This window comes from Garra rufa, chromosome 3, assembly GCF_049309525.1.
Source record: "Garra rufa chromosome 3, GarRuf1.0, whole genome shotgun sequence".
NCBI classification, from domain to species: Eukaryota; Metazoa; Chordata; class Actinopteri; order Cypriniformes; family Cyprinidae; genus Garra; species Garra rufa.
The window spans coordinates 30030124-30046581 of NC_133363.1; the positions used below are offsets into that span (position 1 = coordinate 30030124).

Consider the following 16458-nt stretch of genomic DNA (forward strand, 5'->3'; position numbering starts at 1 on the left):
CATAAATTTTATCGCGATTCGATATGATATCGTTTATCGGCCCAGCCCTATTAGCAAGCACGGTTCTGGCAGATCGGTTCTCACAGATGAAAAAAGAAAAGGGTGTTTTGGAGCGTCTGATGCCCATATGTATATGAACACCACTGATCCTGACAAACTTCTTCAAAACACGTGAGCATCCATTATAAAACACTCGCTGTATACAACTACATGAATATACTGAACTGTGTTCAAGCAGAAATATGATGTATAGTGAGTAGTGCATATACAGTGCGTTTGTGCATCAGTAATAACCCAGCAAGCAATTTTGCGTTTAAAAGACGTCTATTAGCCGTTCAAACACAGCCCTGACGTCTAGGCTAAAACAAGGCAAAATGTGGGCTGTCAGTGAAAATTTAATAGATGTCTAACCATAGCCCAAGAATAGACTAGACATCAGTTAGACCACTATTGAACGACTACATGTATACGTCTAATAGACAGTGAATATGGGTCTAGGTTAAAATAAGACTGAATTTGGGCTGTCAGTGAAAATTTAATAGACGTCTAACCATAGCCCAAGATTAAACCAGACATCAGTTAGACCACTATTGAACGACTACATGTATACGTCTAATAGACAGTGAATATAGGTCTAGGCTAAAACAAGACTGAATTTGGGCTGTCAGTGAAAATTTAATAGACGTCTAACCATAGCCCAAGAATAGACTAGACATCAGTTAGACCACTATTGAACGACTACATGTATACGTCTAATAGACAGTGAATATAGGTCTAGGCTAAAACAAGACTGAATTTGGGCTGTCAGTGAAAATTTAATAGACGTCTAACCATAGCCCAAGAATAGACTAGACATCAGTTAGACCACTATTGAACGACTACATGTATACGTCTAATAGACAGTGAATATAGGTCTAGGCTAAAACTAGACTGAATTTGGGCTGTCCTGTGAGTGAAAATTTAATAGACGTCTAACCATAGCCCAAGAATAGACTAGACATCAGTTAGACCACTATTGAACGACTACATGTATACATCTAATAGACAGTGAATATAGGTCTAGGTTAAAACAAGACTGAATTTGTGCTGTCAGTGAAAATTTAATAGATGTCTAATCAAAGCCCAAGAATAGACTAAACATCAGTTAGACCACTATTGAACGACTACATGTATACGTCTAATAGACAGTGAATATAGGTCTAGGCTAAAACAAGACTGAATTTGAGCTGTCCTGTCAGTGAAAATTTAATAGACGTCTAACCATAGCCCAAGCATAGACTAGACATCAGTTAGACCACTATTGAAAGACTACATGTATACGTCTAATAGACAGTGAATATAGGTCTAGGCTAAAACAAGAATGAATGTGGGCTGTCAGTGAAAATTTAAAAGACGTCTGAATATAGGTCTAGGCTAAAACAAGACTGAATTTGGGCTGTCAGTGAAAATTTAATAGACGTCTAACCATAGCCCAAGAATAGACTAGACATCAGTTAGACCACTATTGAACGACTACATGTATACGTCTAATAGACAGTGAATATAGGTCTAGGCTAAAACAAGACTGAATTTGGGCTGTCAGTGAAAATTTAATAGACGTCTAACCATAGCCTAAGAATAGACTAGACATCATTTAGACCACTATTGAACGACTACATGTATACGTCTAATAGACAGTGAATATAGGTCTAGGCTAAAACAATACTGAATTTGGGCTGTCAGTGAAAATTTAATAGACGTCTAACCATAGCCCAAGAATAGACTAGACATCAGTTAGACCACTATTGAACGACTACATGTATACGTCTAATAGACAGTGAATATAGGTCTAGGCTAAAACAATTAAAACTGAATTTGGGCTGTCAGTGAAAATTTAATAGACGTCTAACCATAGCCCAAGAATAGACTAGACATCAGTTAGACCACTATTGAACGACTACATGTATACGTCTAATAGACAGTGAATATGAGTCTAGGCTAAAACAAGACTGAATTTGGGCTGTCAGTGAAAATTTAAAAGACGTCTAACCATAGCCCGAGAATAGACTAGACATCAGTTAGACCACTATTGAACGACTACATGTATACGTCTAATAGACAGTGAATATAGGTCTAGGCTAAAACAAGACTGAATTTGGGCTGTCAGTGAAAATTTAATAGACGTCTAACCATAGCCCAAGAATAGACTAGACATCAGTTAGACCACTATTGAACGACTAAATGTATACGTCTAATAGACAGTGAATATAGGTCTAGGCTAAAACAAGACTGAATTTGGGCTGTCAGTGAAAATTTAATAGACGTCTAACCATAGCCTAAGAATAGACTAGACATCATTTAGACCACTATTGAACGACTACATGTATACGTCTAATAGACAGTGAATATAGGTCTAGGCTAAAACAAGACTGAATTTGGGCTGTCAGTGAAAATTTAATAGACGTCTAACCATAGCCCAAGAATAGACTAGACATCAGTTAGACCACTATTGAACGACTACATGTATACGTCTAATAGACAGTGAATATAGGTCTAGGCTAAAACAAGACTGAATTTGGGCTGTCAGTGAAAATTTAATAGACGTCTAACCATAGCCCGAGAATAGACTAGACATCAGTTAGACCACTATTGAACGACTACATGTATACGTCTAATAGACAGTGAATATAGGTCTAGGCTAAAACAAGACTGAATTTGGGCTGTCAGTGAAAATTTAATAGACGTCTAACCATAGCCCAAGAATAGACTAGACATCAGTTAGACCACTATTGAATGACTACATGTATACGTCTAATAGACAGTGAATATAGGTCTAGGCTAAAACAAGACTGAATTTGGGCTGTCAGTGAAAATTTAATAGACGTTTAACCATAGCCCAAGAATAGACTAGACATCAGTTAGACCACTATTGAACGACTACATGTATACGTCTAATAGACAGTGAATATGAGTCTAGGCTAAAACGAGACTGAATTTGGGCTGTCAGTGAAAATTTAAAAGACGTCTAACCATAGCCCGAGAATAGACTAGACATCAGTTAGACCACTATTGAACGACTACATGTATACGTCTAATAGACAGTGAATATAGGTCTAGGCTAAAACAAGACTGAATTTGGGCTGTCAGTGAAAATTTAATAGACGTCTAAACAAAGCCCAAAAATAGACTAGTCATCGAATAGACAGCTTATAAATACCTACATATATACATCTAATAGACAACAAAATGGCAATCCATCCAAACAAATTAAATACACAGTTTTTATTAATAAAAATATTTTTAAACAATTTTAAGACAATACAAAATGATATTTTTAATGCAGAATAAAATATTATAAATACAATACACTTAAATATAAATATTATGACAAAAAATATGGATTTTTAACAATAAAATAAAAATATAAAAGTGATTCATAAATATTTAAAAGAAATAAATCTTCAGTCATTTGTATTTTTTAAGATTTTGTATCAATTTGGAAGTTTCAAACTAAATCTTATTGTGCTTGTACAATGACAAAGATATTCTATTCAATTAGCTCAGACATAAATTCAATATAACAATTAAAATAAATTATTGACTTTGTCAAAGATGAGAGCATTAGTAAGGAAATGTTGTTATGGAGAGGGTTGTTTTTTACCATTGCTGCCCGGATTTCCTTATTTTCCAGGCACTCTTTCAGATGTTGAAACTCCTCTTTAGTTTGTCCAAGTCTTCTGAGTGTGTTCACTTTTGCCTCTTCTTGCGCTTGAGTTTGTAAACACATACAAATGATAAACTTTCACTCTATCTATTAAATTTTGCAGTTAATCCTCTGATCACATGCATGCCAAACCGTGAGGCCTAGTCACGGATCACTAACTACGATCTGCTCCCTTCACTAAAATTGTCACCGTTTCTACACATGATAAATACTATAAACCATGAACACAGGTGCGACACCGTTGCTCTCCGACAGTAGCCTGGCTAACGCCAAACCACGTCATGACAACGTCATGATTCGTGGTCTGGGAACCACATGTTAGGCTCGTTTGAGATGAACAAAATCTGCGCAGAATCGATCACCGGTGATCAACGCAAGATGCATGCCAGTTAGAAAAGTGTCCGAGTTACGTCCGACTTGCTCTGACATCGTGCTGACGTGTGCCAAAAAACTCTCGCGATGGCGAGGCAGCTGTGTCGGATTGAGCAGTTGGGCGCAGTAGCTGTCCACCGACTGTGCTGACCAAAAGCACGATGGGAAACGACTGGCTGACAACACTGCTTAAAGCTCATTGGTTCAAACAACTGTGATGTCTTTTCTAAAATGTTTTATTTTTTAATCTAATATCATGTGGTTATGTGTTTAAATTCTGCATGAATATTCCCAAACACTATGACAGTGCGATCTCTGTGTGATATGTGATTGTTGTCATATTACTATAAAAATCTAAAATACAGGTTAGTATTAAAGTAAAAAATGGATGATAAATAAATACACATTGCGTATGGAATTAAATAGCAAGCACTTTGAGTGTCTTATATTTATTTTCATATAAAAGCAACAGAGCTGAAATTATGTCATGTTTATCAGCAACACAGCAGGTGAGTGTGAATAACGCGATATCCGCCTTTGATCTCATAGGTATCTGTTCCGCTTCCAGAGCTCAGAACTGTCCGTCTTGACTGCGCTTATTTCACTCCTCCCCTCACCGCAGCCACCTACTCTCTCCTACATTTCAGGCGAGGCTAGGCGCATCTCAAACGAGCCTATTCATTTTCTCGTATTTGAGGATTGGTTTACGAATGCCCAGAGCCGTTTATTGGGCGCTAATATCTATCAAATGCGCCTGTGCGTAGCTCATAGCCAATCGTTTCAATTATACCGGACGACTTACGTAGAGCGACAGAAATTCGACAAGGAAGAAGAGGAAGAGTTTTGACTGAAGACAAAGTTATGCTTCATAAATTATTTATCAATCGTAATTCAACGCTGACTTTTTAGCATGCATTTGACCGAACTGTCTGCTTTTGTCTTTATTTCCGATTACATAAGTCTCTTATACTTTATACTTATACTTTTATAATGGCTAATATTGTTCATTAAAACTGACATTTAACAAAAAAGGCAGAGTTGTGCTTGTCATGTTTCATTTTATTATACAGGTCCTTTTAAAAAAATTAGCATATTGTGATAAAGTTAATTATTTTCTGTAATGTACTGACAAACATTAGACTTTCATATATTTTAGATTCATTACACACAACTGAAGTAGTTCAAGCCTTTTATTGTTTTAATATTGATGATTTTGGCATACAGCTCATGAAAACCCCAAATTCCTATCTCAAAAAATTTGCATATTTCATCCGACCAATAAAAGAAAAGTGTTTTTAATACAAAAAAAGTCAACCTTCAAATAATTATGTTCAGTTATGCACTTAATACTTGGTCGGGAATCCTTTTGCAGAAATGACTGCTTCAATGCAGCGTGGCATGGAGGCAATCAGCCTGTGGCACTGCTGAGGTGTTATGGAGGCCCAGGATGCTTCGATAGCGGCCTTAAGCTCATCCAGAGTGTTGGGTCTTGCGTCTCTCAACTTTCTCTTCACAATATCCCACAGATTCTCTATGGGGTTCAGGTCAGGAGAGTTGGCAGGCCAATTGAGCACAGTAATACCATGGTCAGTAAACCATTTACCAGTGGTTTTGGCACTGTGAGCAGGTGCCAGGTCGTGCTGAAAAATGAAATCTTCATCTCCATAAAGCTTTTCAGCAGATGGAAGCATGAAGTGCTCCAAAATCTCCTGATAGCTAGCTGCATTGACCCTGCCCTTGATAAAACACAGTGGACCAACACCAGCAGCTGACATGGCACCCTAGACCATCACTGACTGTGGGTACTTGACACTGGACTTCAGGCATTTTGGCATTTCCCTCTCCCCAGTCTTCCTCTAGACTCTGGCACCTTGATTTCCGAATGACATGCAAAATTTGCTTTCATCCGAAAAAAGTACTTTGGACCACTGAGCAACAGTCCAGTGCTGCTTCTCTGTAGCCCAGGTCAGGCGCTTCTGCCGCTGTTTCTGGTTCAAAAGTGGCTTGACCTGGCACCTGTACATGGTGGCTCTGGATGTTTCTACTCCAGACTCAGTCCATTGATTCCGCAGGTCCCCCAAGGTCTGGAATCGGTCCTTCTCCACAATCTTCCTCAGGGTCCGGTCACCTCTTCTCGTTGTGCAGCGTTTTCTTCCCACAGACTTCCCACTGAGGTGCCTTGATACAGCACTCTGGGAACAGCCTTTTCATTCAGAAATTTCTTTCTGTGTCTTACCCTCTTGTTTAAGGGTGTCAATGATGGCCTTCTGGACAGCACTCAGGTCGGCAGTCTTACCCATGATTGCGGTTTTGAGTAATGAATCAGGCTGGGAGTTTTTAAAAGCCTCAGGAATCTTTTGCAGGTGTTTAGAGTTAATTAGTTGATTCAGATGATTAGGTTAATAGCACATTTAGAGAACCTTTTCATGATATGCTAATTTTTTGAGATAGGAATTTTGGGTTTTCATGAGCTGTATGCCAAAATCATCAATATTAAAACAATAAAAGGCTTGAACTACTTCAGTTGTGTGTAATGAATCTAAAATATATGAAAGTCTAATGTTTATCAGTACATTACAGAAAATAATGAACTTTATCACAATATGCTAATTTTTTGAAAAGGACCTGTACATAGAGTAAAGATGTATCCCAGCAAACACATTTACGTTGTGGCGACGTCTGTGCAACGTCCCATTTTTATAATGTCAACGTCGCCGTCTACGTGCTCGCAAAGTTGTAACAACGTGGAAATGTAAGACGCAAAAAGGCTGTGGCAACGTTGTTCGGCGACATTCATCAACCGTAAGGCGACGTTTTTACTACATGTATTTTTTCATGCCAGATTATAAATAAAGCTTTTTTCCCCTACGTGTTATATACACAGGATGAGTATGTAATACTTTTACATACTGTTTATTATTAAAAATAGTTCATTGATATTGTTCTTTTTAACTTGACATCTGCTTGTGTAAACTTTGAATAAAACTTTGAGTAAAAATGCCATACAAAATTCATATAATCAAACTTTATTTCAAACCAAACATTTTATACATACCAAGGATAAGTTACCAAAAGGTATAGGCTATATTTGGGGAAAATGCGATATAGAGTATTACGTATGTAAATATATCAAAGTCATTTAGTTTAAGTATATTAAATTACAAATAAAGCAAAGGCATCTGAGAACGTTTATTAAACAATAGTAAAACAACGAAACAGCGGTCACCGGCCGATGAGGCGGACTTTGGACGGGAGAATACGGCGGACAGGTGATCGTAGTCAGGCAAGGCGGTAGGGAGAAAACAGTCCAAGAAAGATCAACAAATCCAGATGGCAGAGGCAAACGCAGAATCCAGTAGGCAGGCACAGGTCAACACCAAACACCAGGAATGATATCTGAATACTGAAAGAAATATAGTTCGCATTACACCAAACTCGACCTGAAACTAACACTCGGTATGTGAATTATCAGCTATTCTGTTCATCCATTAACAGAAAAAAAATCTCTCATTGGATACGAAAATTAAAGGATTTGTTAGGATATTTACATATTTATCTGAGAGATATCAAAAAGCAATACTCACGTCCTGGTTTGAAGAATAATAACGGCCCAACTGTCTATTCAATTTTAAAAAGCGCTTCGGAACAGTGACGAGTAAATGTCGTACAGTGGTTGTCCAGACAGCCTAAGCACAACTTTCAGAGGTTGCTTGCTGGGTGCTGTTCCATTTGCAGAATTACAGGACTTGCATCCTCACGTCCTCGGGAGCTCGTACTCCCAAGTCAAACTTCCAAATCTGAATTTTGCTTACTTGGTATTGAGAAACGTCCTTGTGTGTAACTATCTAAGGCTCCATCGAAAGATAACTTCGCGTCTGCTGCCATGCTGGATCCATATTTATAAACAAACTGCTTCGGTGAGTCGCATAGAAGGCGTCATCGTCTTGCTTATCTGGGGTGAAAATTTGGTCCATGGTTTCCAGGCTGCCTAGCAGCATGAATAAAATCGTGCTGCCGCAAGGCAGCATGGGGAAACCCAGGCTACTCCAACAGGTAAACTTGGTGCTCTCTCGTGAAAAAAAAAAAAATAATAATAATAATAATTCAAAACAGTGGAAATGATTATCGCGAGATCTAGCGATCTCTATTGACTTTCAAGTCTCCCGTTGCCAGTAGTCATGTCTCAGTAGGACCACAATTGCCATCTATAGGTTGGGAATTGTAATTGCATATGTATTTATAAAATGAAAGACAGTAAAAATATGGTATGTATGACATCATCATATCAAACACAAGTAAACTTTTAAAACATTAAAAATTCATTATTTTTGGCATAATTAACAATGCTATATTTATTTATGGTATAAAAATTACATAAAATGTAAATGAATGCTAATTTAAAAGTTTCAAAAGTTTACTTACATTTGATAATAAGCTGCGTGGGCGAAAATTACATGTAAACGGATTTAAGATTTATTTTGGCTATAGCCAAACTGCTAAAATTAGACCACAGATTGCCTCGATTTCACCGGGTGGGCTAAAAGCAAACTACAAGTAGCCCGTTAAAATCAGTCGTGGCTACATATAGACCATGTTATGAAATGACACTTATATCTTTGTAGATATTGTTGTTGACACTGCGGACATGATGGTATATCAACCACTTTATGCGCTGCCTGGCCAAAAACTACAGTGAATTAGATTGGACTATAAGTGGGCTACAAATAGCTGGTCTGACTACGAGCTAAACCGAGGCTATGCATTGAACATGTCAAAGAAATGAAACCAAACCCCTTGTAAACGCTGTTGACTTTGCTTACATGATAGAATATCATACATCTCACGAGTTATTTTGCCAAAAAATTACATGTATTCAAATTCAAGGTTATTTGGGCTAGAAGGGGGTTACAAATAGCCGGACTATATCGGGTCTATAGTTAACCGAGACGGTGAAATGACGGCTTTTGCTTGCTGGGAACGGACACTTGTATGGTGTGCGTTACTTCATGTTACGACTCAAGAGGCACTATTAGTATTAACATTAAGTGACATGGCATCTGACGCACTGAAGCGACTGGCACATGCCACTGCTCAGTGCCAGTTGTGACATGTGCCGATGGACCCTATCACAGTCACTGCTGAAAGTGTCACTGCTGCCGCACCTTCCGTGCGTCAGATCAGATGACATTTCACTTAATGTTGATACCGCTACTGTACAACTCCTGCTGGTGGTCATGGTGGTCTTTACCTTGATTAAAATGATCATCTATCAAAACTCTACTAACGTGACCTATATTTTAGTTTAGTTTCTCGCTCCTCAGTCAGACTGGCGGCGGCAATGGCGGGGAAACGTAGTGGGCGTGGTCACTTCAATCGAGAGTGACCAATAGAAAAAGGCCTTTCATCCTTGAAGGTAGAGACCGCCTACTGAGATACTCAGTGGGCGCAAGCAAAACTTTTCAACTCGCAAACAAAAATTTTAGACCTGCAAAAAAAAGACAGCAGAAAAGAAAACAACATTTGTGGTGTTTAAAGTGCACAAAGAAAAATAAAGATTGTAAAAAATGTACACGCACTGTACATTCAATTTCTTTATTTTTGATATTTAAGAAGACTTTTTTTGCAAACTTTTATTTTTTAATTACAAAATAATTAGTTTTACTCTCAAACACAGTATTTTAGTTTGAATAATAAAAACACAAATAACCCCATAATTTTTCAGTATAAACGTCTTTACTGCTGACTAGGGTTGCACGGTATACCGGTACTACGGCAGTATCACGATACTAAAGCTTAAAAATACTCGCGGTGCCATTGCATTTTTGAAACGGTAGTACCGTCCATACGGTAGCCCCGTAAAATATGTTGTATGCATGGCAGGAACACTGTTTAAAACGTTCACTTGAACATGCATGCCAGCAGAAACATTACAAGTTGATTACCAAAATGTCTTTTGCTGTGCTTTGTGTAATACAGGCAGTGTAGACGCTTTATATGGTATTCAGTGTTTCAAGACGCTTCAGTTCAGTTTGAAATGAGAAGTTGCACGCGCACGTCTTTGTTCTCACTGCAGTTTATCAGAAGAGAGGGTCTGATTCAGACCGTCTGGTGTTATTTAAAATAGCAGCTCAAAAATCTATTATTTACATCAAAATATTTTACAAGAAAGTATTTTCGTATTTCTATTAATTTGCCCACTTTAAGAACAGGTCAAAGTCCCTTTAAGGCAAGTCATGTCACTCGGCGGCCATCTTTGAAACACTACTCGGGCAGGCAAGTGCAGCTCCTATCTCTTTGAATGGGGAAACATCAAATTCTCCAAAACTGCTCACCAAGCTTACGATTAAATTTCATATTTTAAATCTCCAAAGAAATCCAACAAGAACTACCTCATAAATATGGTTCCATGTGCTCCAATAGCATTAAAAACGCTTATTTGTCCGGCTAAATGAGCCAGTGCGCATGCACAGTACTGAGCGCACGTCTTAGAGCGTCTCTTGTTTCTATAGTAACAGGGACTTCTAACGGCCCTGCAGTGACGTGCTGACTTTACTAATCAACGATTGGCTCTTTCAATAAAAAGGCGGGGCTTCGCGGCCATAATGAACGTTGCATTATTCCCCATTCAAAACTATACGAGTGACATGTCTTGGGTATTCTATAGTCTTTGAACAGGTGTGATAATTCGTTTCTGTAAGCATCTTTGCGATCACGAATGCAATTCCATTCATTAACATAGCGGCTTTGCACTTTGTTCTTATCAATCATTATTTATATATTCACATTATAAATGAATACTGTGACGACTCGGCTGCCTCCCCCCTAATTATCATCACCACCCCGTCCCTTATTCGCCGCCCTTCTCCAGGCTCCTGACGGGAGTGGGTGTGTAGGGGAGAGGAGGGGCGAGTAATCGTCTCGGGCTGGCGGCGTGTGATGAGGGCACCTGAATGGAATGAAGCCTCATCACCGCTGCTGTTTAAATGCCGAGCGCGCCTCTCCTCAGGAGACCGGTCTCTCCCCCGTGCATGCACGCTGGTGTCCTCGTGGGTCCAGGAAGGGGTGAAGAGGAAGCCAGCGCCGCCAGAGGACGAGCAGCCGGACCCCGTGTGTCCGGACGAACGCCGCACCCGTTAGTCGGCTGACGGGCCAGGTTGCCGGGCCGTCGAATCCCCCGAGAGTGCCGCAGAGCAGCAGAAGGAGGACGTTGCTGCAAGAGATGCCGCCGCCCCTCGCGCTCCGGACCTAAGCGGGGAGCGCGTGCGGCCGCCAGACTCCGCCCCTTACCTGGACCCTTCCCATTTGAACACTGCCCCTCCTTCACGGAACCCCCTTCACAACGAGGACACCAGATCCCCCTTTTATTTGGACACTTTATTTCCCTTTTGGACACTTCTTTCATTTTTTGTTTAATAAAAGCCTCTCCGAGGCCTGACGCCACACCCACTGTGTCTGTCGTTTGCTCCTCCCGCCACAATACGTTTTAATATACTGGCTGCTAACTTGGAAATTTCAAGATATGTGAGCAAAAATGGTCCCGATAGTTCAGCAATTTGACACGAGCAAGAGTTAAGTGCTGTTTTTGTTTCGTTTCTGTGTTCGAATCCGAATCCGCGATGGTTTGGGCGAATCACTGATTCACTAAGCCATTCATAAAAACGAGTAATTTGATTCACTCCTAAAGGATTCAGCTGTTTTGAAAAAATCGTTTGAATGACTCAGTGATTCAATCATGAACATAGCTGCCACCTGCTGGCGGTTTTGTTTCCCATCATATTATGTTCTTTTCCAACATATTTCTATATTCAGAGTTTTGTGTTTAAAACATTAATCTCATAACAATATTTATGCAATTATAAATACAGTCTAACTATAAATACCACATCTAAATACCACTTCATGCAGCTTCTGTGCAGTGCTGAAATGTTTTGTTTACATTAGTATTCAGAGAAAAATCTTGTCTTTTTATTTATGAAATTTTGATTGATTATGTAGAATTGAATTATAAATTAACAGAACACTGCATGGTATCGTGATACTACTTGGTATCATGATACTTCAGCTGGTATAGTATCGTAAGTAATTTTTATGGTATAGTGACAACCCTAATGCTGACTTGTAAAACAATCTCTTGTCGCCATCTAAAGGCGGAACAATGTAACTAAAATCACTATCACGAACACACGCACCGTTTCTTAATACTAAACACTTTTAAATACTACTGTTATTTATATAAAATATTATTTATTGAATAATAATATTTAATATACAACAACAACAACGGCCATCATAAAAGTCGCTAGGCAATTCAGTCAAATGTACAAAGACAGCACTCTGATATACAGCATTAGATGATTGGATTTAGGAACAAATAATAGATTAATAAGACCAAAATCTGCCCAAAATCTTAGATTAACCCCAAACAAATTACAGCTTATGTTTAACCACTATAGAGACATCAGAGCAAGCGCTAAATTCCAGAACGTCTGTCCGAGGTGAGACTCTTGTGCGGTTTCATGAATGTAGAATGCCCACTGATGATCTGGAGCTGTCATGTTTGAAAACGCTGATGCAAATTTTCAAATAGACGTTATCTTTATTAACAAACTGCATATTTGAACTACAAACAAAGTACATTCTCGCCTGAAAACCTCTTAAAACTTCATTCCGTGACAAAAAAAATAATATTTATAAAATGATACTGAATTTGGGTGTCGCCATGATGCTTGCTGTAAGAAGTACGGCAAACGGAGTGATACGATTATAAACTCTGAAACGGCTGTTGGAGATCTGATATCGCTCTAACATCACACTCCTATCAGCCAGTTAGATTTGAGGACCAGAAAGAACTGTTGTATAAACCATCTTACTTTTTATTAGTTTTGACAAAATTAGCGCAATAAAGCCGTTTAACAGCATTAAAAATATTTAACTGCTGAGCATGCATGTCAGATCTGCGTCACGTTCAGCAGTGGCACCTCTTAAAGTAATAGCAGCCAAATAACCTAATAACCCAGCTGTTGTGATGTCTATTAATCGAAGAACAAAATAAAAAAAGGAAAGGAAATCAATAACTTCTGTAGCTTTAAGGATTCATTTATATTTAATTTAGTATTAGTAATTGAGTATTTGGTGATAACTTTATTCAATTTGTATATTTCCTACTTGCTGAAGGGCATGGGTAAATAATAGGTTTATGTGAACATTGTTTTAAGTTCACTTAAATTGGCAGTTATTTTTTTAAGTCTAAAAATTAAAAGCTCTCAATTATACTGTAATGTTAAATGCTATAGTCAATGGTGAAATATTAGGAAAAAAAGAACTATTTCCTAGAGACATCAGTAAATATATCAGTGATACTCACCTTCAGTCATAAAAAATATTTAACAAATATTAAAAATATACTGTCTTTATGTTGTTTCAGCATTAATTTAAAGATCGAATGTGAAATTAATTTTTTTTTAATAAACTTTAATGTTAGGTGGGATTAATCGTGATGCAATAATTTTTTTTAATCGATTGACAGCACTGTTATTTATATATTTAACAGTCTAAGTGTTTACCAGTTTTACATTTCACCACAAGTTGTATTGTGTATATGACTGTGTATGTGTCAAATATAAACCTTGAATCTGAACATGCAGAATTGTTATTACGTATTAGCATGTAGAAACCATGGGCTGGGTGCATTTGTAAATCCTGATGTAGAAGAAAACCATGTTTTCGGAATATTGAAAGTGGATACTTGGAAAGACTTTTATTAAGGTATCCAGACATGCTATAGTCATTCAACTGAAGCTTTAAAACTACTAAATTAAAAACCCGTTAAATTATTTTGACACAAATACTTCTAGTCTACTCAAGCCCTTAAAGGAGAAGTCCGGTGTGATATTGACCTAAAGTGTATTGAATCATGATACCGAGTGTGAACGTACCTTGTATATCTCATCTCGGTTTGTGTCCAGCTGTCCGAAATCTGGGGTCAGTTAGCCGATGCTCACAACAGGTTGTCAATGAGAGTCAACAGGGCATCGGAATAGCCATGTAAATAAATCACTGTTTTACGCCATTTACGAGGCACAAAGTAGCTCCACACTTCATTGGTAGACTTCCAAGGGCCCTGACATTTAAAACGAGACATTGAGAACTCAGAAAAAGCACCGGTAGTTTATTTACAAGTAGATTTATACAGACATTTTCCACCAGGAACAGACCGGTCGCCGCCATCTTAAATGTAGTCACGATAAGTCGAGTGTCGAGCACGAAGGAAACTACAACCTGATACGTTGATAACCTGATGAATTCCTTGGTGCTCGACACTCGACTTATCGTGACTAAGTTCAGGATGGCGGCGACTGGATTTTCTTTTCCAGGTACTGTCTGTATAAATCTTCTTGTAAATAAACTACCGGTGCTTTTTCTGAGTTCTCAATGTCTCGTTTTAAATGTCAGGGCCCTTGGAAGTCTACCAATGAAGTGTGGAGCTACTTTGTGCCTCGTAAATGGCGTAAAACAGTGATTTATTTACATGGCTATTCCGATGCCCTGTTGACTCTCATTGACAAGCTGTTGTGAGCATCGGCTAACTGACCCCAGATTTCGGACAGCTGGACACAAACCGAGATGAGATATGCAAGGTACGTTCACACTCGGTATCATGATTCAATACACTTTAGGTCAAAATCACACCGGAGTTCTCCTTTAAATACAGGCTGAGTCTTATACACAAATACCACGTGTTCTGCAGTTCAACAAGCTGTGCTTAACTGTCCCTCTCCAAAGGGCAACACAGAGGAAAGAGAAGGTCAGAACTCCTGATTGATAGCAAGTGTGTTAAATTTTTTATTGATTCTTAATGCTGTAAATTTACAAATTTATTTGGCAGAAACAGAAGGCAGCTGCTAAGTTGTTGGCGTTTACTCTCCTGATGGTGCCACAATTTGCATTAATTGCGTTGCCACTGCACTCACTTATATTAAAAGGCCCGGCCATTCATTAATCCTTTTTATCCCAAGTCATTTTGGCACAATTTCTGGCAATAAACACCCATAAATAACTTGGAGGTTTGAAAAATAGTCTGCGCCGTGCCTCCATATCCTTATTGCGGCTTCTTCCCGGGAGCGACGTTATTGATAGGTTTCAGGAGGGCGCAGCACATATGTTCCACAACAGGGCTTGTGGGAAGAATGTTGCTAAGTGGATTATTTTGCATAAAAAATGTCCCATGTTTGAAGTCCCACAATTAACCTGTGTTTAGAAAATGCTCTGATTTACAGCCTGCGTGTGTGTTTTAGATGCATGCATTATGGAGATTTGGGAAATTTATAATCCATTTAGCTTATGTGGTAGAGGGATTTTAGTGCAATCATTTATTCAAGGCCTGTATATTTTAATGCCCTCAGATATGGTCTTTTTAGGACTATTGCGGTACTTTAGCTTTTATGACTCACCATCCTTGTACTTCTTAATAGACCAACAGGTTAAGGATACAGTTAATGTTCTTAAAGTTTGAGCTTCCTACATATGAAGTGTCATGATTTGAGAAAGATTAGCCCACAGGATTTTGCAGCTGCAAAAGGTCGTCTGTAGTTAAATATCTCTCTCTTTTTCCTGTCCCTCAGGCGCTGTATGAAAACATGCTAGTGGAACTGCCGTTTGCAAGTTTCTTCCTGTCCAAGCTCTTAGGCACCAGTGCAGATGTGGACATCCACCATCTGGCCTCTCTAGACCCAGAGATGTACCGAAACCTGCTTTTCCTCAAGAGCTATGAAGGTGATGTGGAAGACCTCGGCCTTAACTTCACTGTGGTCAACAATGATCTTGGGGAGGCCCAGGTGAGCAACACTGCTTTTTATTTAACCCTTTTGTGCTTTTTTGCTTGTCTTTTGTGTCTCCTCTCTTGTTCTCTGGCATTGTTAATGATTGATCTAACTGTTGTTAGTCTTGGCTATTGGAGATAAAGCACGTCTCTGTCTAGATCTCTGAAAGAACTTCTCTGTTGACCAGCTCAAACATACCTGCTGGGAGAAAACCGTATCTAGCATAGTATTAGAGCTAATCATCCAGCATGATGTCTACCATTGCCAAAAAAAAAAAAACTAATGTGTATGAAGGGAAATTTTGTGTGCACTCCATAAAAGTTTATGTGAGATTTTTTTTCTTTTAACAAATGGTTGACATTTAGAAAATGTTGTTAACCTTATTAACAATACAGTTATTTAAAAAATAATGTAACTTTATAGACAAAATGTTAATTATTAATCAATATTAAAACAAATACAATTCTGAATAAAAAAAAAAGAGCGATTTAAAAAAAAAAAAACACACGGTGGCACATTTAGCCTAAATAGTCACTCAAGTGATAATTGTTATTGATAAACTCA

The 16458-nt window shown here is 38.4% G+C and overlaps 1 protein-coding gene across 1 annotated transcript in view; it reads left to right on the forward strand.

The window, feature by feature from the left end:
- Window positions 1-16458, forward strand: part of ube3c (ubiquitin protein ligase E3C) — a 49533-nt gene that overhangs the window by 25670 nt on the left and 7405 nt on the right. Inside the window, exon 20 of the mRNA XM_073836939.1 lies at window positions 15697-15909. Within this exon, the coding sequence (XP_073693040.1) occupies window positions 15697-15909 (213 nt within the window). The remainder of the gene's footprint in view (window positions 1-15696; window positions 15910-16458) is intronic.